Source organism: Taudactylus pleione, unplaced genomic scaffold (genome assembly GCF_031769625.1).
Source record: "Taudactylus pleione unplaced genomic scaffold, aTauple2 ptg000034l, whole genome shotgun sequence".
Classification (NCBI taxonomy): Eukaryota; Metazoa; Chordata; class Amphibia; order Anura; family Myobatrachidae; genus Taudactylus; species Taudactylus pleione.
The window spans coordinates 2,724,277-2,750,851 of NW_028284436.1; the positions used below are offsets into that span (position 1 = coordinate 2,724,277).

General features: G+C 44.3%; 1 protein-coding gene across 1 annotated transcript in view; it reads right to left on the minus strand.

The window, feature by feature from the left end:
- Positions 1 to 26,575, minus strand: part of ADAM12 (ADAM metallopeptidase domain 12) — a 736,937-nt gene that overhangs the window by 358,501 nt on the left and 351,861 nt on the right. The window contains exon 5 of the mRNA XM_088452195.1: positions 2,144 to 2,220. Within this exon, the coding sequence (XP_088308321.1) occupies positions 2,144 to 2,220 (77 nt within the window). The remainder of the gene's footprint in view (positions 1 to 2,143; positions 2,221 to 26,575) is intronic.

Genomic DNA, 26,575 nt, shown 5'->3' on the forward strand with positions numbered 1-26,575 from the left:
GCTTGTGTTTCCACCTTTAATGGAACCCGCCTGTTAGTGAGGTCTGCTTAGCGCACCGTGCAGGATAAAAGAGCTACTCTATAAAAGTGGACTATATTGCAGTGGCATTTAAAATTAAAACAAAAAAAAAAGACAATATCAAACAAAGCAAGTCATGAAAGTCTTTAAATAAATAGGTCTTCCAACATTTGGGAGTACAAATGGTGCCCCACCTCAGGATTGGGGCAAGGGATTACATGCCCCAGAAATCCTGCAGATGAGCTGGATGTAGGAACCTTGTCTAAAGGTAAAGGGTCCCATACATCAGGCGCCCATATCACCCCATCCGCCGGTCGGAAATGCTGATTGGTAGCCATCGATGATAGCTAAACTGTCGGGGAATTGGTGAAATTCTTCATGTTAAAAATCTCGATTTGCTGATCACAATCATATTTTGCTAGGGATCATCAAAGTATGAAATACATAAACATGGGTGTAACTACCCTAGGTGTAAGGGGTGCAGAGCTTAGGGGGGGCTCATCTTCCTTGTCAAAGTTACATGTGTTATATACATTTTTCACTATTGAGTTGTACATAGGGGGCCTTACAAACTTTTGCTATGGGGCCTTCAAAGACCTAGTTATGCCCCTGTACATAAGGTATACTAGGGAATAGTATACAATACAGAGAGCATTATATGGAACAATATACAATATAGAGAGCATTGTAGGGTTCAGTATACAATACATAAACCATTCTAGGGAATAGTATACAATACAGAGAGCGTTGTATGGAACAATATACAATATAGAGAGCATTGTAGGGTTCAGTATACAATACATAAACCATTCTAGGGAATAGTATACAATACAGAGAGCATTGTAGGGCTCAGTATACAATACATAAACCATTCTAGGGAGTAGTATACAATACAGAGAACAATGTATGGACCGGTATATATATTTAGAAAGGATTGTAGGAACCCAGATACAATATAGATGGGACCACTATACAATACAGAGAACATTGTATGCAGTGGTGCGTCTGTAATGGGTGCAGGGTGTGCGGGGCTCACACAGCACACCCTGCACCCATTTCTTCAATACTAACCTCCCGGGAATTTTGCGCATGTACGCAGTAAGGAGATTGCTGGGAAAATGGCGGTTGCACAATTTCCCCGGTGACCTGTGCATGCGCGGTAGACTCTGGCACATCCGCATTCAGAACTATATCCACCTCTGAGTCAGACCCTCTCTGGGTATTCTATCCTGATTGCATACTCATTGTATACCAAACCGAGAAAATAAAGGAGGTGGAGCTAATAAATACGTTTCCATTCTGGCTGGTAGAGAGGAGGAAAATATTCAAAGTCGCTCTGCAAAATGTACAATTTGAATTGAGATTGTACAATCTCTGGGCCTGAATCACTACGGATCGCTATTCTGCTTATACGCACGCACCGCTGTTGCTAACATCAGCACTGCTATTTAAATGATTGCATTCACAATGCGATCGCAGGCAGACATAAGGACGCCCACTTCCCCTTACTCACATCCGTATACTAGGGCAACATAGCGAAACAATCGGTAACATTCACTAAATGCACAAGCCCTGACCTTACCCAGAAATGGCGACCAGCCACGCATGCTATTAGTGCTATGGCTGCTTATGGCCACGCAGTGGATAATTTATGCACCGCACCGGCAGGCCTGCATTCGCCCAACCACCCCCACCGTCACCACCCACAAACGGCATTTCCTGTCAATCACTGCTCTGGATCTGCGTAGCCTCTGCAATCGCAGTTCTCATCGCAATTGCTAGTTCGCACACGCGCTCTGCGATACATGCGCAGAATGCAACAATCGACCAATTGCGTGTGCATTAGCAACTGCGTTCCTTGCTGAATCAGGCTCACTATCCATTCCTAGGAAATGGAAATTTAAAACTGCAGTGTGGAATGCAAAGCAAGAATGGAAATCATAGCTTGTATTGCTGGAACCTTACACCTGCGAATTGACCTTCTCTGACGCCCTTCACTGCTGGCAGAGACCCCTAAGAATTACTTCTGAGGAAACAACTGGCAAGGACCAAGCCTGTGCAGCCTTTCCACACATGCAGACCTGTATAACGATATCATCAAGAGAGATAAGAAAGGATGACGTACCTGAGACCAGAGCAGGAGCTGAAACTGACTGCTGAGTTGGGATACCCCTCTACCTCTCCATGGTAGTAGCAGCGATCCTAATGCAAAGAAAGGAAGAAAGGTCAGCGCAGTGTTAGTTTAGAAGCTATAGGTTTATCATGGCCTGGTGATGAGAAATAGAAAACAGGACATGTAGACAGAGACATCATTCTTTGGTTCTGGAATTAACTATCATTAGTCCAAGAATAATGCATCATTATGACACAGGAAGGTATAAGCCAAAACTATTAAATTGGTCATTAGCAATAGCAAAATATAATAATAATTAAAAAAAACAACAACACCAACAACAACAACAACAACTACACATCCCCTGAGGAAGTCACAGGATCTGTGCAACTTCAAAAGCTATTAAGCTACTACCTGGAGTATTTAGCAAATAAAGCTTGATTCAAATTACTGTATAAGCTTAATAAGTGTGGGTTATCCCAGCAACACAGCAATCCGGTGAGTAAGAAATATCTCACCTTGGGGCAGATGTATTAAGCTCCGAAAAGTGATAAAGTGGAGAGTGATAAACGGCCAACCACTCATTTTTCAAACACAGGGCCTCATTTATCAATGAGTTTTATCATTCACAACGAGTGATAAAACTTCTTGCGTATGATAAATGGTGCCCCAGCCAATCAGCTCCCAACTGTCATTTTTCAAACAGATGACAGTTGGGAGCTGATTTATCATCATACGCAACGAGTTTTAAAACTTGTGAGTGATAAAATTCATTAACAAATGAGGTCCATAGGGCTCTATTTACTACAATCCGCATATTGAATGCGGATTGTAGTGTGATATTACCGAGTGAATTCGCATTGTGAATTCAGGTAATATCACAGGGATTTACTATAAATCCCTTGCAGGGACAGAGCTTGCGATAAAGCTCTGTTTTTTACTAATTCTACTCCAATTGCCCTGTAATAAATACAGGTGAAACTAAAATAATGTGAAAAGGGTGTGAAAACACCCCTTTTCACTTTATTTTAGTAAAAATAATGTTAATAAATAGAGCCCATAGTGTCTTATAAGTACAGTACCTGATGCTGAGGCATTTTATGTTACATGAGATGAAAATTGCAATGTGAGAACATACGGTGGCAGAAGGGATTCTTGCACTTAGATTAAGAATCACAATCTGGGGTAGATTTACTAAGCCTTGGAGAGAGACAAAGTACTAACCAATCAAACTCAGCCTGTAGCATGACAGTTGGGAGCTGATTGGTTGGTACTTTATCTCTCTCCAAGCCTTAGTACACCTCCCCCTCTATCATACAACCCACTTACCTTATATAACTACAAACTTAATTTGTGAAATATTGATAAAGACTTACGATATGAGACACTGAACAGTGGTGAGAAAATATTATGGAAGTATATACAGTAAATACAATTCTGCACAGATGTGGTCAGAAATTCATAAAAGTATTTATTCAACAATATATATCTCATAAAATCATGGAAAAAAACAACTTGTAATATAAGTAATCACATCTAGTTTCATTAGCACAATAGTATATAAATGTATCACCAATTGTATCATTCAAGAAAAAGTATAAATACATCTCTCCGTTTGTTATAAATAGAAGAATGGCTTGGATGTGATACTAATTGCACAAAGTCCGATCTTTATATTGGTAGATTAAATTTCATATGTGTAAAAAAGCCTTTATAGGTAAATGAAAAAAAGTCTTATTATAACTTATTTCATGGCTTGAAACAGTCAATGAATGATGGTAATTACTTCCAGTATGTATATTTAAATAGGACTCCCTATTAGGTTGGCACTGCAGAGAGAGCGGCGGCGGTAACAGTGGGCGGTGCGGAGGCGTGGCAGCACGATTGCGTCAATGGTGAGATTTCTGGCATTTTTGTAAAGTAGGGAGTGGGGCTACGATGACGCCATTCACCGCGAAACGCGTCATCGGACCCATCCGGACTGCCCACTTTGACGGGAGTACGAGGGGTGGCGGCCAAACTGGGAGCCGGTTTGCAGGGGTCCGGTAGCGCCACCCAATATTCTGGAGCCTCCCGGTCATTGCGGGCGAGTCGGCAAGTATGTATCAATATTTGTAAAGAGTAGAGAAGTCGACAAGTGGAGCCTCCAGCAACCAATCAGCTTCTACCTATCATTTTATAGAATGTACTTGATAAATGACCTGATATGACCATGATAATAGTTTTTCTGTTTAATACTTTTTTTTTAATATTTAAAGATAATCTTTTCTTTATTAACCCTTCGCATTGTTCATACATTATTGAAACTAATAGTAATTATACCTATACAACAACTATATAAGTACAGAGGTTTGCTGGTAGGCCACAACAATCCAGCAACAATCTTATTTCAATTAGAGATCTGCAGGTTCAGTTTTATTTGGTTCTTATCGCCAAATTATCGCAAGTTCGGATTAGTTTAGAATTCTCTTATTGGCTATCCAAAACACGTGACAGTCGTACTATGCTATTAAACTTGGCGGAGTCCTCCCGGAGAAATGGCTTCTGCAAATACTTGAATTAAAGCTGATTAAACAAAGACTGTAATACTAAACATTCAATGCTGCACTATCATCATACTGTACCATATATTGTAGGATAATTACTTTTATTTAGAGATGTGCTGTTTGGTTCTCCAGAAATCCGAATCTACCCAAATTTCGTGAATCCTGATAGATCCAAGTTGCGATTCTGATCTCCTGGGGAGATCCAAGGTAAATCTGAGTCGCGTTTCTGATCTTCTAGCGGTTCGGATTTGGAATCCGTATTTCGGGTTTTGAATTTCAAAGATTACATGATTTAGCTGATTTTAAAAACTTTTTCTAATTTAAAAAAACAAAAAACAGATCTAAAACCAAAACACTTGAGGGTGGTTTTACAAAACCAAAACATGAAGTTGAATCCAGATCCACAACACGGAGGTTAGCGCACATCTCTACTTTTAATAGGGCTTGCTATCTACAACTGTAGGCTATTAAACCCGACTACTGTATCTATTCGCAGGGCTGCCAAGAGCTCGAGCAGGTCTTGCTGTGGGGGAAAGTGTGCGTAGTCCATCACATGCCAATTGTAAAATATGTGCATTGCTGCAAAGACTTGAGCAACGAGGGGGGCATAGCCACGTCATACTGGGAGCATGGTTACACCTTCCCAGCAACCCTGGGCCTTTGCACCTTGTACCCTCTTTATTGCAGCACTGACTATGTGCTGATAAAATTACCCATAAGAGCTTGGAAACCAGAAATACGTTCATTTAGGCCATATTGGTTATACATCCATTATTCATACTGAAAGTCATTTTTTACCCTCCGTTTGGACTATAAAAATCTATCCTCCCCCTCCCCGCAACCTAAACCTAACCCTCCCCCTAGTGCCTAACCATAACCCCTCTACTTTTGGGATTCCAGCTCCGGCATTCTGACAGGTGTCAGGTCTCCGGCGCTGGCATTCTGAGCGTCGGAATCTCCGTGGTCGGTATTATGACCATTTCTCAATGATATGGGTATAGGGGTGTTTTATTCCAATAAATTTGGTGCCTTTGAGCCGGATTCTGAGTTGCACACAGCGCCAATGTTCACGGAGATTTTCTGGTTCTGCCTTTCCCACGCATACGTTACACAGTGTGTACACACAGAGGCGCAGGTGCGATGGAGACGTACGGTAACAGAAGTGCAGCAGAGATGCGCTGGGCATTCCTGGGTGGTTACATGGAGGTGGTTGTCCAGAAGCACGCAGATGGTCCGTCTTATGGGCGAGTTATGTGTCGCTGTAGTGGTTGCGATATCAGGTGCTTAATCGTCACATTGGAGGCATACTAGCACAGGACTGGTGCAATTTCCGATGGTGCAACTTATTGTGTCGTCTAAAAAAAATAAGCACCAGTCTGTTATTACAGCATCTACAGATATTCAAAGTGGGCGTCTCAGTCCTTGCACATCAATCGCCCCACGTGTATGCCAGGAAAAGGCTGATACTGGCATTAGCAATTAGTCGCAGACGCAACTATGTAAAAAGGTGCTAAAGTGTTCGCAAGGCGTGCAACTCAGAATCAGCTCCTGTGTGTCTTACGGAGTATTAAAAAAGGTGAAACTTCAGCGGTCCCAATATTCTTACCCAGGTCTCCACTTGTCCACGATATAAGTAAAAGACACCAATGCAAAGTGTATATGCTCTCATGGCAAATAGAACGACAATAATGATACACGAATGCACAAACAGTGCTCACGGCAGCCTAGAACAAAATAATACAGGTATCTGACTTCCAGTTCTCACACTGTTATTATCAGAATAAAGCTAACATCAAGTTCCTGCAAAAAACTTTCTTTTTAAACTAAAATAAATAGGCCAGGTGTAAATTCTTTTAACATTTTATTCTAATTATCTTTAGAAATCCTTCCTTTTCCTCTGTACATGAAGTGTAGCTCAAAGTCCTTTCATATGCTGTATTTTATTCTGAAAGCAAATCTAAAAGTTCTGACTTGACAATACCTCTATTTAAGTCATTCATTTGAAATAAATGCTGCAAAAGCGTAGTTTCGATTTATTTTAATATATTTTACTAGTTTATTATACTATTCTGTCTTACTCACTCAAATAGGGAAATACAGTACAGTAGTTACGATTGAAATTATGTGAATGCATTTGATATATACTAACTGTACCTGAACATTGGTTTATTGGAATAATGCCTCTATTACAATGAAGAGCAGACATGATTTGAATTCTTCTGTAATAATAGGGCTCTGTTTAATAAAGATAATAAAGGGTATATACAAAAGACATGCAAATGTATGCAAATTTAAATAGCAAAAGCTTTATTAAAAATAAATGCTGGCTGGCAAAACAACCTGCTGTCATGGGTGGCACATGGGTATTACCTGTGACAAGTAGCCAGAGGGTGATCAGGGACATAATTAGGAATGAAACCAGGGAGAACAGAGCCGAAAGTTGTTGTCAGACGATGCAAAGGTTCAAAGTTCAAGTAGTCAGTATTGGAAGCAAAGCAATCAGGAAAAGCTGGACTGCACGGCAACAATAATCAGGGAGATACCAGGTCATACTTATCTTCTCTCCTGGAAGCTGTGGAAGACTCATGATTTTTCAGGTAGTCTCTCGCTCCCCTGGAAAAGTGGGTGGATCTAAAGCATCCCGCCCACTTACTAGTGAAGTGGGCAGATAATATAGCAGGTCCGCATGGAGGGGGTGGGGCAAAATGACGGGATTTGCATCATTTTAACCCCGCCCCTTCAACAATGACTTGCAAATCTCACCATTTGTCGTGATTGGTGCGGGGCCTAATGATGCCAAGAGTCTGGCCCCCTCAAATTATCAGCTGCAACTATAAGGTAAGTATGCCCCAAGTTGCAAGGAATTTGTTGTAGACAGGAAGTAGTTAGAAAGCGTAATGTTGAATTTTTCTGGACAGGAGCTTTGCCGAACATTTCTAGGCCCTAGCTCATCCAGTAGAACTAATGTGGCAATATTCAGGGGACCTGGCATCAAGTCCAGTGGAACCCTTCTACATTTTTCTTGACACAACATGGTCATGACTCCTGCCTAGATTCCATTACCATTAGTCACATCAGAGCAAGAAGAATGACTCTGCCCGCGGAGGAACCCAAATGAACATTATAGTTAGAGGTATTGTGACTTCTAGTATTTCTTCTCGCCAGGAGGGTCTCACCCCACCCTTCTGAGAGGACAGTGCTACCTTGATTGTTGAATGAAAACCCGGTAATTGGAGCCCGAGGTGCCTATGCCCTCCTGGGGGACAGGTCTTGGGGGGTACCTAAAAAAGCAAGGTGGAAGAACTACAATTTGCTCCTTGGAACTGGAAGCAGACATGAGAACTATGCACTTGAAATCTCTGCAGCATTTTTTGTTCTTTGCCCACCAGATGTCAAGACATTTTATTTTATACCCACTGGCCATAATACTGGGGCTTTTTGGCACTGTTTATTTATTTATTCCCCACTTTGGATGCAGCCCTTATGGGCAGAACTTTCCCTAATTCATCTAAGGCTCCCCTCTTTCTAGAGGAAGCTGAAGTCCAAGTTCCCCTAGTGAAGCTTTCACCAAACTGTCCTGGTGAATACTGGATGTTGTTCCAAAGAGGGTAAATGAGGGGTGTGAGGATTCAATTGATAGACGCAGGTACAAGGGCCCCATAATTGACAGAGAGAGAGAGAATTTTACCATCAGTGGTTCGGCTGTGAGGGGAAACCCACAGTAAAGAAAGTGGAGAGAACCACAAGTTAGGTCTGCCTCTATGGGTGTCCATAGATGGCAATAGGGAGCAGATTCAACAGAACACATTGGGTTTAATGAGTTGGCTGATAATATTTCATGAGCAGGTTTGCTACAAGTATGAAAGTTTGGGAAGTGTAGTCAATTTAACTGGAGCCATACATCCAAACCATGACACAATGTACTTGCTCCACTGGGTAAGATCTAATTTTATTGAATCTACTAGTAATTTTGACCTGTCATTCGCAGGTCACTAGTTATTATCTTCGTGGTTTTTATTTTGTCTCTCTTCGCAACACTTACCATCCTCCTTCTCCTGTACTCTCTCTGTTCCCCTTTCTACCCCCTCTATCTCTATGTCTCTTGTCTCTCACTGCCTGTTCCCCCCTTCCACTTTGTTCAGCTGTGCGGAGAAGAGGGATCGTCATCGACAGGGATTGGGCATTGGAGGCCAGCTGTATGGGAAGAAGGGATCAGTCATCAGGGACCAGCTGTAGAGGGTGGAGATATAGGACATCGGGTGCCAGCTTTACAGGCTGAAGGAAAGGACTTCAGGGGCCAGGTAGGAGGGATAGGCATTGGGGGTCAGCTGTGTTAGGAGGAGGCATCAGGATTCAGCTGTACAAGGAGGATGGATCAGACCTCAGTGGTCATCTGTACAGGGGGGAGGGATCGGACATTGGGGGTCAGCATGAGAAAGGGGGGATCTGGCATTGGGGGGTCAGCTGTTTGCAGAGGAGGTAGGTTTTGAGCTCCCACTGCACCTGACAGGGACTTTCAACATTATAATATAGATTACAATAAAATACAGGATGGCCACCAAGCGCCGGTATCTGTCTCTATGCTCAAAAATGAGAAAAAAGGGGTTCGCACATGGATTATATTACCATATGGACATATTGATGTTAGCACCAGAATAATAACTCACCTAACATAGGTGAGTAACGTTCACCAAAAGGTATCTCTAAACGTAATCTAAACTCTCAATCATATATTCGTGATATCCTGATACAAGTTGTGATGTTATACAAAGGATATCTTAAAATATTCACTTGGAATTGAGTGGGTATGTTCACCAACCAGGAGAAAGGACCTCCGAATATATAAACACAGAAGGAATGCTCCTCATAGTGGTTAAAAGTATAGAAAATATTTTATTGCCGAATTAAAATAACAACAGCAGGGTTACTTCATACCGTTAGGAGCCTTCTGAGAAAGGCACACATGTGAATGAGTTGTGATGGCAAAAAAGCACCTGGGTACACCACTTCCTCTTTACCAAGTCCTCTCCGCGCAAGTTCTTTGTTAAGGACACCTTGACAAAGAACTTGCGTCCGAAACGCATCAGTTTAGGAGGTGTATGCCCTGTTGGTGACCGTGGGAGATCCTGTGAAGGTCCACGTGGTGAAAAGGAAGTGGTGTACCCGGGTGCTTGGGGTTTCCTGCCTAACTCGGAATCCCAAACGAGGCCAAACGTCATCATCATGCTGTCGGATTCTCGTGGGTTTTGGCTTGAATAAAGGTCCCGGTGATCGGCGCCATTTTCATTCTGGCTGTGGATAGTGTACAGAGAACAGATGAGCTCTGTTCTTCTAAGGTGCAGTCAGTGTTCTGTGTTGTTGTGAGTGACTTGTCAATATTTGTTCAAGGGTGCAGTGTTCTGCAATCCTGAAGAAGCCTTACAGGTGAAACGCGTAGATCGCAGAGCCATTGGTCCCGCAACATGCCACACAGCGCTGACAATGGACGAGATGGGAAGTCTGCCGGCAGACCCCAGCCCTTTGGGACTCCAGTGCGAGAAGGATTCTCACAGAGGAATTAAACCCAAATCACTGCAAGCCTTTTTAAACAACTAACTTATCCTGCAACAGAGTGAGTAAAACGCTCAGGCGTATCACTCTGCAACAACATAGAATCATTGCACACACAGGGCCTGATTCAGAGACGGACGCTCTGAAAGAGCTATTGCGAGCGGCCAGGATGATGGTCGCGATGGTCAAGACCATCTCGACCATCGGGGCTAGCGACGAGACTCTTGTGGTAGGGTCTCGTCTGCCGCAAGCCCCAGAGAGCTTCCGGCTCTAATAGAGATGGAAGCTCTCCCACTGACATCACTGGTGATGTCAGTGGGGCCGCCCACAAATGGCAGGCGTTCGCTTGGGAACGCCTCCGTTTGTGAAGCCTCCCCCACCGCCACGCCTACAAAACGGGTCGAGCTGTCGATCAATATCGACAGCCGCCCCTTTTGTAGTGAGCCACAGAGCGAGTGCTTTTTGCGCTCGTGCGTGCGCACTGGCACGCAATCGACCTGCTTGTGAGCGCTATGCGCTTGCGAGCGTGTCTGAATCAGGTCCACAGTCCATGTCATTTGTTTTATGTCATAATAAATGTATTTTAGCATATATGTCATATTATGTTGTATACCGGTATTAGACTTTTAAATACTAAGTTCTGTCGAAAATATATGTTTAGCTTGCTTTATCTATCACTAAATAAACCCACCCTGTTTAATTAAGACCACTATTGTATGCACAGATTATTTATAGGCTACAGGATGCGCTTAGCATCCCCCACCTTTTTTCTGTTAATATGATAGGTTGGTAGTGTCCTCACTAACGCTCAGCAGCAACTACATTAGCCTATACCCTAGGGTTCAGCGCAGCCCCACCCCCTACCAACCTACGGATATTAACAGGGGCGCCGAGAGAGGGGGGGTAGGTACTAATTACCCAGGTCCAGGCTTGTTGGAGGGGTCTGGCGGGGGCTGGGTCCGATGGCGGCCCCTCCTCCCTCTTATCTATCAGCAGCCCAGCTTACCCTGTTGTGTGCTGGGCTGCAGTCGGACCAGGGAGACTGCTTACAGCTGAGCAGCAGCAGTTTCCTGTCCTCTGCCTGTGTGGGGGAGCGATCACACTGATTGCTCCCCCCCCCCCTACCTGATTAGGCCTCTCCCCCTTTAGCACCCGGGCCCGTGGCTGCTCTTTGCACGCTTGGGTATTTATCAGAGCTTGAAGAGGGATAACATTTGGAGAGATAAAATATTAACCACCAATCAGCTTCTAACTTACATTTTACAGGCTGTGTTTGTAAAATAACAGTTAGGAGCTGATTGGCTTGTACTGTATTGCAATTTTTTGCTATATACCACCCTTATACACCCCAAGATACTTGAATTTCCAAGGTTGCCAGTTAAAACTTATAGATAGAAAGGTCGTTGTAAGTTTTTTGAATTTCCTTAAGAGGGTGAGGAAGGAAATGGGGCATTTGGTTTGGATAAGGAGTATGTTGTCAGCATAAAATACAATTTTAAAATAAGAGGGAAAGTCCTTCTCCCTTTGGAGAGGGTCTACAGACACAAGCCCCCTTCGCTGTTACAGCACTCACCAGATTTCTAAATATGGTTATAAAATCTGTAACAAATGAAATTTTGAAAGATGAAATTAACTTTAGCAACAACTCTTTACAGATTCCATTACTCAAGTACAGTCAGTGAGGGTTGTTGTTTTTTTGAATTTGAAGACTGAACTTAAAACCTTTAAAGGTACTTTTTTTTTTTTCCCCTAAACTTCAAAATGAAATGAATTTACCTGGACACATCCAAGCTTATACAGCTCTTAGGAAAAGATCAAACATTTTCCAGTAAGTATGAAGAGCAGAACATATTTTGTGCAATCACCAAAATTGGGTTTAATTTTAAATAAAGTGTGACAGATCACATTTCTGGAGCAATCCACTCCGTGGCTGACTAATGCAAACCTGTCTCAGGCTCTAAGTTGAGCTGTCATTACATTTGGTAACTTCATCTACAGCTCTCGGTTGGAGACGTGCCAAATGAATTGCCGGCTGTTAGAAAAAGTGAAAAGTGATGAAAGTTCAACGTTTTCCAAGGCAGACGAAAATTGGGGTTTGCAAGCTTTACAGACGACATAGGTCATAACATAAGTTACAATTTACAAGATGAAGTGAGTAAAGAGAGTAATGGAAGCTATAATTATATGTTTATATGCTGTAAACGCCCCCTAACCAGCTACCAGCTCTTAGTGATGAGCAATGACACAATGCTGTTATGACGAATGGACTATAGACTATGAATGATGTGTAAAACTGCCAGCGGCAGAGACTTCTCAGATGCATTATTAAATATTGAGCTACTTGGATTGGCTGAGGTCTCTCGGCATGTATGAACTTCTCCATCACACTCCCCTATTGTCTTTTTTCTTGTGTACTCAGACAGGGCTAGGTCAGGCATAAGCAACCCTTGCCCCTAGTAGTGTCTCAAATTGACACTTGAGGACACTTTTATTGGCACCTGCATGGTCTGTCCCTTCATACTATGCACACTGCTCTGCTCCCCTCCTTCCCTTACAGAGACCTTTACGGCATGCTAGACCCTCTGCAAAGTGCAAACCAGAGAACTCAAGCATGGCCTGCATACCCAGCAAAGTCTGGATCTCTGGTTTGTAAACCCTGTCACTTTTTGAGCAGGAGGGGCTGCCAGCCGCACGTGCGCAGGCACAGTTCAGGGTATTTTTTGCAAAAAAATACCCTGAGAAGTGCGGAGACTGGATTAGCAGGGACAGAGCTTTCTTGCAAACTCTGGGCCTGATTCAGAGCTGGACGCTCTGACAAGAGCGCTCGCTCTGAATCAGGGCCCTCCTACCTATTTTTGGAGCGGCCTCTTGGCCGCTCGCATAGCTGTGGGTGACCACCCACAGCTTATGCGAGCGGCCAAAAAGATGGTCGCGATGGTCAAGACCATCGCGACCATCGGGCTTGCGACGAGACCCTGCGGTAGGGTCTCGCTGCCGCAAGCCCAGGAGTGGTTTTGGCTCTATCAGAACCAAAAGCACTCCCACTGACATCACTAGTGATGTCAGTGGGGCCGGCCCCAGACGTTAGGCGCTCCCATGGGAACGCCTCCGTCTGGGCAGCAACGCCCCCGGCACGCCCACCAAAGGGGGCGTGCTGTCACTCACCATCGACAGCACGCCCCCTTTGGTGCGAGACCCATAGCGACGGCTTGGCCATCGCTATGTGGGTCTAGCACATGCGCACTAGGGCACCATCAACCCGCTTGCGAGCGCTCGCGAGCGGGTTCTGAATCAGGCCCTCTGTCTCTGCAAGCAGTATTTGATGCATCCTTGCGATGTATTCAAATATCGCATTGCTAATGTGGGCGATATTATCCCACCTGCATCTGAGATGAGGATTGTGAAAAATACATCCCATAGTCCTGCTCACAATCAATAAACTACAAAATTCTGAAGCATAACTGAAGCACAGACGGTGTAATGGTTAGCGTTACTATCTCACAGCACTGAGGTCATGGTTCGATTCCCACTATGGCCCTAACTGTGTGGAGTTTGTATATTCTCCCTGTGCTTGCGTGGGTTTCCTCTGGGTACTCTGGTTTCCTCCCACATTCCAAAAATATACTGGTAGGCTAATTGGCTCCCCACAAAAATTGACCATGGTGTATTGTATATGAGTGTGAGCATGTGGTAGGCAATATAGATTGTAAGCTCCACTGGGGCAGGGACAGATGTGAATGGTAAAAATATTCTCTGTAAAGCGCTGCGGAATATGTGTGCGCTATATAAATAACTGGTAATAATAACTTTGTCTTTAGACTACAGATGATCAACATACCGTAACACGAGCAAACTAGCTTCAAAAGAGGAAGGACAAGGAAGTATCAGTACTCATGTAATGGAGGCGGCAGTCTGGACTTGTAATGTTGAATTTCTGGCACTCAGAGAGAAATACGTTGCCTACAACTGGGTTAGGTCATTGTGTCCCTGTAGTAAGCTCAGAGCCTTTGTTCCTTTTCATCTGTTGTGCGGCTCCTGTCCATTTTATGCACGCCCATGTAAAGGCATTCAGACGGTGAGACATGCCTGCGTTTTTCTGACCACTGCCCATTACCACCCCCAAATGCTGGCAGCCTGTCACTCACCTTGCGATGATTTCCTCTGTGCATCCATAATCGAAGTGCGATCACTGCACATGTGCAGTGCAGCTTACACGCATGCGCGATGGCAAACAGTCGCTCGATTTGTATGCGTATTCGCCAATGCGACCATCACTGAATCAAGCCCTATGCCTCCAGCAATGGCACCTTTCCAGTGCCAGAAACCTTTGTGTTCAGCAATCAGAGGTGCTCATGTTTACCTGCACTCCTCCTGCTACCTGAGCTAAAATCACCCTGCAGTGAGACCGGCTCAGGCTGCAACCATCTGTCTAGAGGCTAATAAAGATCCCCAACACCACTGCACAGAGGCTGCCACACACCTAATGTCAACCACAGCACAAGTGAGCTCTGCAGCACCCTTGGAATTTGTACTTGGACCCTACATTCACCACTGGGGCCCAGACAGACCAACCTTCATGGAGGCACTGGCCTGCCAGACAGTCTACCTTCATGTCTGTCCTTCCATCCTATGCTCCAGCCAGTTTCTCTTCACCCGTAGACCTTACCAAAGTACCTGGTTAACATGTAAAGTTTCAAAACTCCACATGTTCTCCCCTTCCCTAAACCTTGCTAACAAGATGACTGCCACATCCCCTTAGGCCTTCTGTCTCAGGGGCTCCTACTGTTTCTTGTTACCACCTCCAAGTTTTATGCTGAATTAGTTCTTTATGCATTTTGGTCAAGCTTTGTACCTTGGCTTCGTACTTATGCTATGGTTATCTGTTGTGTATTGTACCTATGCTCTGTAATCCGGATATGTTTTTATGGGGATCGGTATGAAATACCAGCGGTGGTTCAAATGTCGACAGGAGAAGCCCGACAGGAGGAGATCCAGACGCCGGCTCGTAAGTACCCTAACCCTCCCCTCTCAACCCTAAACCTCCCTTAGGGGTGCCTAACCCTAAAACTTCTGGGGTGGTGCCTAACTCTAAGTCTTCCCCGGGGGTGCCTAAACCTACCTCCCCCTTCCTGCACAGTAAACCTAACCATCCCAGGGGGAGGTGCCTAACCCTAAACTACCCCCAGGGGTTTCTAACCCTCCCCCTTAGGGGTGCCTACCCCTAATCTCCCCCCCCGCGGCTAACGCTAAGGATTCCCCGGATTTACCTCGTTCGGGCTGGCGTCCTTCAGCTTACCAGTGTCAGGATTAAGATAAAGTAGGCATCGGTATTTCGACGCCTATCTTAAGTCCCCCATTGGGCATCTCCCGTCGGGATATAGACCGACGGCGTTTAGTCCGTCGGTCTATAAACTGCAACCTGTTTTTATGTATACCACAGAGATGCGGACACTTTGTGGATCTTATAAATAAGAGACTAATAATTATCAGCGTTGAAGCCAAGGCATCTATATTGTGATCAGGGCACTAGCTGCATAAGATTTGTATGTTATTCCAATTGGATGAGTTTCCACTGAGTGCTCTGCTTTCCCCTCCTAAGGCTATATTTACCAAGTGGCGAGTTTTGTGAGCACGCCGGACTTTACAATGTATGTTAGCGTTGCTTTAAGTTTTTAGCACCAACCTGCCAAGAAGAGGCAGCTTATTTTTTTGGATGTCTTCAAATGTGCAGAGCAAGAAGAAAGAGGAGATCCGCAATTAGGTCATCTTTATACCATCAGGCAGCATTGTCTATTTCTGTTGTCCTGCGATTTGACACAGAGCTGCTCTATGGATACAAGTGTACTGAAAGCAGAGGGTGGAACAGATGTATGTCATATGCAAAGGGCTACAGAAACAAACAGCTTGATGATACAAATGCAAGACTTAAAAGTACAGGAAGAAGCTAAAAAAGATAAAAGTTGCAAGAAGAAAAATGATCAAACCAATTAATTAATTAAAATAGTTACAATATATGCCAGAAGAAATAAAAAAAACGGGGTACAAAAGGCTTTAGCGTCAACTTAAATTTCAATTTCAATAACAATACACATCAAACGATACAAATGTATTTAGAAAGCATTATCATAACGTTGCAGCCGTTATAGCTTCCCGTAGACACATTAATCCTGATTAAGTCCAGATCTGTGATATTTTTATATGCCTTGTAGGTTAGAGAGACATCTTTTTAGACCTTATTATAATACATCTCTTATTCACAGGCTGTATAATTTATGGTTCTGAAGGCTTTGTGCTCAGTACAAGTTGTACATCTGTGGGTTTTAACTTTTTATTATTAACCAGTGGCTTTGATTAAAAAGAGTCTGCCAAAGATTACATAAACTTATTAGCCGAAAAAAAAAAATGGGATAAAATGTTTATTAAAACAAAGGTGGTGCTGACAATATATAATCTGATTTTCAGGTTACAGTGAAGTTTGTATGCCTAATTTGCTTGTGTACTCACATGGTGAACTAAGGGCCTGATTCAGAGAAGGACGCAATACCGATGTTTACACAGTGTGAGCGATTATCAGTAATCTGCGCATTTGTCTGTCACACTATGCATTCGTCAAGTTTCATTTTTGTTGTCGCTCGCAGAGAGAATTTATTTGAAAAGTGATTGACAGACAGGGACCTTTTATGGGCAGCAACGAAGAGGTGGCGACTCAAATGCAGGCGCATCTTGACCAGCTTTGGGGCACGTCTTTCTGTGACTACGAACCCTTGCACAGCGAAAATGGTTCCGGCGTCTCAGTTACCAAGACCATTCTGTGCAACCAGAGGGATACTCATAAGTCCGAGATACTGCTTCCCGGTGCTGGCGGCCCTGCCCCCTCTGCGCAACGTCATAACATCATGCGCCCAGGTGGTGTGACCGGCACAGGGCACCCGGCCACCTTGTTACACTGCTGCACCCATCTCCCTTGTTTTCCCCACTTCCTCCCATCTCCCCCGTGATTTCTCACCTTTTCTCACATCTCCCCATGTTCTTCCCATATCCTCCCTTCTCCATGTTCTTCCCCCATTCTTTCCATTTCCCCATGTTCTTCCCATGTCCTCCCTTCTCCATGTTCTTCCCCCATTCTTTCCATTTCCCAATGTTCTTCCCATTTCCTCCCTTCTCCATGTTCTTCCCCCATTCTTTCCATTTCCCCATGTTCTTCCCATTTCCTCCCTTCTCCATGTTCTTCCCCCATTCTTTCCATTTCCCCATGTTCTTTACATTTCCTCCCTTCTCCATGTTCTTCCCTCATTCTTTCCATCTCCCCATGTTCTTCCCATTTCCTCCCTTCTCCATGTTCTTCCCCATTCTTTCCATCTTCCCATGTTCTTCCCATGTCCTCTCTTCTTCATGTTCTTCTCCCATTCTTTCCCTCTCCCCATGTTCTTCCCATTTTCTCCCTTCTCCATGTTCTTCCCCACTTCTTCACATTTCCTTCCTTCTCCATGTTCTTCCCCCATTTTTCCATCTCCCCAAGTTCTTCCCATTTCCTACCTTCTCCATGTTCTTCCCCCATTCTTTCCATCTCCCAATGTTCTTCCCATTTCCTCCCTTCTCCATGTTCTTCCCCATTCTTTCCATCTCCCAATGTTCTTCCATTTCCTCTCTTCTCTATGTTCTTCCCCATTCTTCCCATCTCCCAATTTCCTCCCTTCTCCTTGTTCTTCCCCCATTCTTTCCATCTCCCCATGTTCTTCTCATTTTTTTTCCCTTCTCCATGTTCTTCCCCATTCTTTCCATCTCCCCATGTTCTTCCCATTTCCTCTCTTCTCCATGTTCAACCCCATTCTTCCCATTTCCTCCCTTCTCCATGTTCTTCCCCATTCTTTCCATCTCCCCATGTTCTTCCCATTTTCTTACTTCTCCATGTTCTTCCCCATTCTTTCCATCTCCCCATGTTCTTCCCATTTCCTCTCTTCTCCATGTTCTTCCCCATTCTTCCCATCTCCCCATTTCCTCTCTTTTCCATGTTCTTCCCCATTCTTTCCATCTCCCCATGTTCTTCCCATTTCCTCTCTTCCCATGTTCTTCACCATTCTTCCCACCTCCCCATTTCCTCCCTTCTCCATGTTCTTCCCCATTCTTTCCATCTCCCCATGTTCTTCCCATTTCCTCCCTTCTCCATGTTCTTCCCCCATTTTTCCCATCTCCCCATGTTCTCCCCATTTCCTCTCTTCTCCATGTTCTTCCCATCTCCCCATTTCCTCCCTTCTCCATGTTCTTCCCCATTTTTCCCATCTCCCCATGTTCTCCCCATTTCCTCTCTTCTCCATGTTCTTCCCATCTCCCCATTTCCTCCCTTCTCCATGTTCTTCCCCATTCTTTCCATCTCCCCATGTTATTCCCATTTCCTCCCTTCTCCATGTTCTTCCCCACTTCTTCACATTTCCTTCCTTCTCCATGTTCTTCCCCCATTTTTCCATCTCCCCAAGTTCTTCCCATTTCCTACCTTCTCCATGTTCTTCCCCCATTCTTCCCATCTCCCCATGTTCTTCCCATTTCCTCCCTTCTCCATGTTCTTCCCCCATTTTTTCCATCTCCCCATGTTCTTCTCATTTTCTCCCTTCTCCATGTCCTTCCCCATTCTTTCCATCTCCCCATGTTCTTCCCATTTCCTCTCTTCTCCATGTTCAACCCCATTCTTCCCATCTCCCCATTTCCTCCGTTCTCCATGTTCTTCCCCATTCTTTCCATCTCCCCATGTTCTTCCCATTTTCTTCCTTCTCCATGTTTTTCCCCATTCTTTCCATCTCCTCATGTTCTTCCCATTTCCTCTCTTCTCCATGTTCTTCCCCATTCTTCCCATCTCCCCATTTCCTCTCTTTTCCATGTTCTTCCCCATTCTTTCCATCTCCCCATGTTCTTCCCATTTCCTCTCTCCCCATGTTCTTCCCCATTCTTCCCACCTCCCCATTTCCTCCCTTCTCCATGTTCTTCCCATCTCCCCATGTTCTTCCCATTTCCTCCCTTCTCCATGTTCTTCCCCCATTTTTCCCATCTCCCCATGTTCTCCCCATTTCCTCTCTTCTCCATGTTCTTCCCATCTCCCCATTTCCTCCCTTCTCCATGTTCTTCCCCATTCTTTCCATCTCCCCATGTTCTTCCCATTTCCTCTCTTCTCCATGTTCTTCCCACCTCCCCATTACCTCCCTTCTCCATGTTCTTCCCCATTCTTTCCATCTCCCCATGTTCTTCCCATTTCCTCTCTTCTCCATGTTCTTCCCCATTCTTCCCACCTCCTTGTTCTTCCCCAATTCTTCCCATCTCCCCATGTTCTTCCCATTTACTTCATTCTCCATGTTCTTCCCCCATTCTTTCCATCTCCCTGTGTTCTTCCCATTTCCTCTGTTCTCCATGTTCTTCCCCATTCTTCCCATTTCCTCCCTTCTCCATGTTCTTCCCCATTCTTTCAATCTCCCCATGTTCTTCCCATTTACTCCCTTCTCCATGTTCTTACAATCTCCCCATTTCCTTCCTTCTCCAAGTTCTTCACCCATTCTTTCCATCTCCCCATGTTCTACCCCCTTCTTCCCATCTCCCCATGTTCTTCCCATTTCCTCCCTTCTCCATATTCTTCCCCCATTATTCCCATCTCTTTATGTTCTACCCCCTTCTTCCCATCTCCCCTTGTTCTTCCCCCTTATTCACATCTCCCCATGTTCTTCCCCCTTCTTCCCATCTCCCCATGTTCTTCCACCTTCTTCCCATCTACCCATGTTCTTCCCCCTTATTCCCATCTTCATGTTCTTCCACCTTCTTCCCATCTCCCCATGTTTGTCCCCCTTATTCCCATCTCCCCATGTTCTTCCACCTTCTTCCCATCTCTCCATAGTTTTCTCCCTTCTTTTCATCTCTCCATGGTCTTCCTCCTTCTTCCCATCTCCCGATGGTTTTCCACCTTCTTCCCATCTCTCCATGGTCTTCCCCCTTCTTCCCAGCTCTCCATGGTCTTCCCCCTTCTTCCCATCTCCCAAGGTTCTTCCACCGTCTTCCCATCTCCCCATGTTCTTCCCCCCTAATTCCCATCTCCCCATGTTCTTCCACCTTCTTCCCATCTCCCCATGTTCTTCCCCCTTCTTTCCATCTCCCCATGTTCTTCCCTCATAACAACAGTTCTGATCACTGTGCTGGGCATCCTGCAGGGACAGATGTGCCCTTATGCACCTATCCATTTATGCTGTATGGCACGATATGCATGGCAGTACATAGAATCTCCCCATGGGTAGCCATTCCAGACTTTTGCACTTTTTCCTAAATTTAGTATCTTATTCTCATGGTAGCTGCATACAAAGTTGTTTAGAGTGTACTTGGCACATAGGATTAGTGTTTTTGTTGCAAAGTCGCAGATTAAGCACTATGCATGGAGGGATGTATGGCAGGATTTATGGCGCAGCTCGCTTGTATCAGTCCTCAGTCTTTTGTTTTTTACAAAGGTTAAGTCACCCATGGAAGCTGAACTCAATATCAGCTGCAGTGTCCTGGCTACCAGTGTATTGTAATTTTCTCGCCTTAGTGATGCGACTAAAATGCATATTTAGTTAAAACATCTAAAGTGGAGTAACTCATGGCTCTGCTTAGACACAAAGTCTGTGGTGTTCCTACCGGGGTTATTTATTTGTATGTAGACACATCTGAAGGGTTCAGAGTAGGTAGGTGAGCTGTTTGCAGGAACTCCAGCAAGGTGGCAGTGGCAGGAGGTGCTGCTTTGCGGCACTTCTAGAGAGGTGTGCGACTTACAGGAGGTGCCAATTCAATTTCAGCAGGGGGTGCATTTTTGAGAGGAGAGGGATGATTCTCATGACCTATGTCGGGGTGGGGGAGGTTTGGTGGTGACGATTTGCATGACCACTAACAGAGGTATGACCATTGGGAAGACAGTGCAGAAGGTGTCAGACGAGGGGAGAGGGAGTGGGTGTTAGGGAGGTGTCTATTTTCATTTTCAGGAACCTCCAGGTGAGGTGTATGCTTGTTTGTTTGAAAGATGTTGCGAATAGAAGAGGCTGTGGTCTCCAGCCAGCCAGTGAGAGCTGTGTGTGTGCGGGTGTGTGTGTCCTCCCTACAGCTCTCCACTGGACTTGCGGTAGACACATGGCTCATTGTATAATAGACAGTTACCTGGTGGCACAATGTGTAGTGAGTAATCGTATATCTCAGCTATCTGAAGATTTATTATATATCACAGTACAGATTTTTTTTCATGTATTTTAAAAGAAATCAAGTGGCATCCGAATGTATTATTGACGTATGATGTATATTTTAAAAAGACACAAAAACAAGACAACATTTTAGTGCATTACCAAATATCCCAATTGCACATAATACAGATTACAGCATCCTCCACAATAAATGTAGCTGTGGATTAGAGCATTATCCAGACTGAAACGAGGAGCTGCACTGAGGAATGAAGGTTATTGACATGGACGACACAGATGAACTCTGTGCTTCCTCTGGGACATGAAGCAGCCACTCTCCCACTACAAGGCGCCAGGCCCACTGCAGCAAACGTTCTAGTATACAGCGGAGTCATATTGTGGAGGTTTGTGCAGTCATTTACAAAAACAAAAACTAAACTTTCACACTTACTATATTACATCAGAAAATCAAATCACATTTGCCAGAGGCTGAGCTCACTTAATAAAAATCCTTAAGCCGTACATGGACTGATGCTTATTCTGCATCATATGCGTTCTAAGGTTTAGAACTACAGTATATTCTGTAATTGATAGTCTGGAATACGGACCTGATTTAGAGATGGACGCAGGTAAAACATCGGGTGCAAGCCTCAATGCTTTACTTATGCGCATGCGACCGAGACCAATCGACAGTGGGGTTGGCTCGGGTGTGCCGGTGTCAGGGACTGCATTGGGAGACGCAGCTCCACTGATACCGGAAGCCAAATACCGTCGGACATTCTGAGCAACCATAGGGTGTGTCCGATGGTGTGGCCGATGTCCGTTCGAACGTGTGCCTTTGTGTTGCGCCATGGTGGGTTAGCGCTGCAGCCAGTGGGCATCTCAATAGACAGCCCATTGGCTGCAGCATTAGCATAATTTTACAGTAGCAGCTGCGACAAACGTTGCAGTTGCTCCTGCTTAGCGTCCACCTCTGAATCATCTGCACCTGCCATAAGGCTGGTTCAAGCTTCGATGGCGCGACCGATGGTGCATCTAAAGACATAGAAGACGGTAATGCTGCTTCTGTGGACACTGCGAGTGGGCATCTCAGGCCTTGCACATTAGAACACATGCTTGTACGCCGTGGAAGGGCTTTGTAGCGGCATTAGCATAAAGTCGCAGACACTGCAGCGGCAAAAAGTAGTCACAGTTGCATGCGATTCTGATCAAGGCCCACAGACTCAAACTCTTAGCATGTTATCTGCGGCTGGGGAGGAGGGAGAGGTTTTTTACAGAGCTCAATAGGGCATTCCAAAGCCTCTCTGCTCAGTACATCATATATCATGTGACTGTGGCTGCCATGGTAATCACATGACACTGTGGAAACAGAATTATAAATGAATAGCAGCCTGGAGATACAAAAGAGGGAAAGATTGCATTTACTTAGCAACTTCTTTCAGCTTGCCGTGGTGATTTATGTTTAAAAATAAAACAAATACATTTGTTAATGCTGCATTTATTTATTTGCATTAGTATATACTGGCCATACATAGGGAGCCCAGGTTATAGCTCACTCATAACTAGCAGGAGTTTTTCATTCTAACCAGGTGTTCTACAAATATTTAGCACATGAATTGATCCCGGGGAGTGTTTTTGACAGCTAAGCAGATGGTCTATCTAAATTCACAATTTTTAGGGGGGCAGTATGAATCTTCCTGGGCAATATGAGTTACTTTCCATCAGCAGGGTGTTCTGAAAAAACTGAGATGGATTGGGGCAATTCCTCGATCTCCAGATGCTGGACTTGGGGCATCGGTAAATTCAACATCTTGGATCTCCCTGATTTGCCGATCCTGATCAAAATATAATCATGATCAGCAAATTAGGGATTTTTAACATGAAGAATTTCACAGATTCCCTGACTGATTGCTGATTATCAATGGCCGCCAATCGGCGTTTCCGACTGGCAGATCCAGTCTCATCGGGGAATGGGGGAAACGGCAGTCAGATATATGGGGCCCTTTACTCATCTTGTTTACTACTTCACAATTACAGGCCTCAGACCGGAACGGGCGATCTTTCAGTCGGAAACTCCGATCGGCAGCCATCGATGTTCTCAGATACTGTATGTTGTGGATTCTGTAAAATTCTTCATGTTAAAAATCACAGATTTGCCTATCCCAATTATATTTTGGTCAGGATTGGCGAATCAGAGAAATCCAACATGGATTTTACCAATGCCCCGACCCTGTCGTCTAAGTATTGGGGAAATGCCCCAATCCATTGCAGGTGTATGGGGCCCTTTAAACAACATGTTTGGTCCTAAATGATTGTTCTCTGTGTGGTATTCGCTGAAACACCAGAGTAAACAATTAAATTGTCTTTAAATTCCAGTGATATGTTGTCAAATTGCTACAAAATGCAGGTGTTAGTAGAATGTTATTCCCCCCCCCCTTTCCTCTGGGGAACTTTCCTTCAATCGGTGGCCTAGGATGATCATAGGATGACTTTTATGTACCAAACAAACTTCAAGTCACATTAGTACAGTATTCCAGATTTCTCTTTTAAAATAAGAAGGGCATGGTCCCTGGCCTACTACAGAGGTTTGCCCGGCTTTCTGAAAATGTCAGATGCACAAAGTTATGGTATATAATTTTTTATTTTAATAATGGGCCCCATTAGCAAGATTGGTTTTATAGAATACATGGTGCTCTAATTCTCACCCCTAACCAACTCTCAGAACCTTCTGCCTATCCCTGGCCAGATTATAATGAAACATTTACAACCATGCTCAATTCATCATTTCTATGTCTAATTAGAGTTCCATCAGTAAACCTCCCACGATTTAGTTAAAGTAACAACTCCCCACCTTGGCTAAGCTTATATCAGTTGATTTTGCTGATGAAATTGACACACCCTCTGTGCAGTGGTAAAAGCTGCCCCTTCTCCTTTGCAGCCCCTAGACAGAGGCCTTCTGCGCCTAAAGCTAAATCCATCCTTATGAATTACAGAAGCTCAATTTAGTGGCAATTTTAAAGGGAGCCTCCAAAAAGTTTCCAAATCTGCTCAAAAGACTATTCTAATGCAGTCTTTACAGATAGTTATTTATGATGGGAACATAACGTAACCATATACCTTTGTGCTGGTTTAACCTGTACATGACCATGGGCCAAATTCTAGTAACAGAGAGGCTAACTGGGAGCCAGAAGAAGCTCCTTGGCCAGCGGCATCTGGCCCGTTGGCTGTATTACTTAACAACATGAAACTATAATTTATGTTGTGTTTTTGTCCACGTGGTATTGACTTGAGTAGCTTTATACATGCAGAGAGTGTATCCCATTGTCAATGCTCTTTCCATAGCTTGCTAACGTCAATCACAAAAAAACCCCACCACATTTCACTCACATCCAAACAAACCCAGGCAAACAGCAACAAACCGTTCAATATGTTTAATCTGCTCTGCAAATGAAATAAAATATGCATGATTGAGCCATGTCTAGTAACACACAGCTGTCAGGCATGTGTTTATATTTTCATTTCTAGAAAATGATTAAATAGACACTGGCCACCCTTGAGTAAAGACGACTAAATTACTTGCAAACGACTGCAACATCTCAGGCCAATAAGACGAGTTATTAGTTACAGTGCACGCAGGGGATCGTAGTAAGAGGGATTGTGCAGTCGGCTTCCACATCAGTTATGATTCATCTCATCTGCGCAAGCTGGAAATGTATTTGGCTTTACTTGGTCCTCGCGACGCATTCCCTCTTCATCTCGGCCTGCAACAATATATCTAATGCTCTTCATACATAATAGATAAGGATATAGATTTGGAGAGAAAATGACTCTGATTATCATCCACACAGACAGCAAGACATGAATAGATTTTAGTTGTTGAAAGGAACACTCATAAATGCATTACAGAGAAAGTCTTCTTTCTAGATTAAAGTGTTCAACGCTTTCCATAGTCTTCATGATTTCAGGGAATGGGCAGTGCCCCAATTACTGAGTCTTGTTGGGAAGTCCTCCTAAGTTCAGACTGGTCTTGTGGGCTCCTGCTCTGGCCTAGACAGAATTCTTGAGATGCACCCCCATTTAAAAAAAATCAAACTTAGATAGGGGTCTGAAGGCCGCAGCAAGTGATTGGACCTGAGGTGATCACAGGACACATTTTGCGGCTCTCTACCAATCCCAGGCCCCCTATGATTGTGTCCTATTCAATGATTCCTAGCAAATCAGCTTTTCGATTTTAGCGGCGGTCCAATCCTTCAGGGACACTGAGATGAGGCGAGGGACACACAAAGGCCTGGTCCTTCCAGGCAGGTGAAGCCACACCTCCAAGGGGAGTCACCATGCCCCTTCTGCAATGCAGAAGACCCCAGTATTGACAATTGGGGGGATAGGAGGGGTCCATGTCCCCCCACAAGCTTAGCCACAACACTCTCAGTACCAGGGCACAAAAGATCTCATGGCACGCCTTGCACTCTTATGAATATAAATTTGGTTGGCTTTGAGGATTAGAAGGGCAAATGTTACAAGGAGTGTAAAGAGTGGAGAAGTTGCCCATAGCAACCAATCAACTTTGAGATAGCATTTATCAAGTAATTCTATAAAATGATAGTTAGAAGCTGATTGGTTGCTATGGGGAACTTACCCACTTCTTCACTCACTAGAAGGCGTGATACAGCTCCCCCACAGTTTATTTTAAACTAGCAAACTATTCATACTACTAGAAATAATGTTGGTACTTTTTGTTTTCCATAAAGCAGTGGTTCCCAAAATTGGTCCTCCAGGCAACCTAACGGCTGTTAGGCTGCCTTGAGGACTGTAGGTTTGGTAACCACTGCTTTAAAGTAGATATATTTTCAGTACAAAGCAACACAGGCATCAGGATATACTGACATTTCAACTTGTTCCCCACCCATCCCTATCAGGCTACAGATTTAATTGAACTAATTTATTTTAACGCGGTATGCGTCTTTATGGGTTTGCAGAGCGTGCTGACAGATATCAGGTCTCCCTCAAGTCCACAAGTTATACGATCTGTTAGTTCCACTTAATGATGATGTATCTGTTGAGAACAAGCCATGGTTCGTCATCCTGGATTGGGAATAGAAGAGTCCTCACTAATTAGCACTTCAACGATTAATTTTTCCTCTCTCTTTCTTTTGCATGGCTGGTCGTTCTAGCCC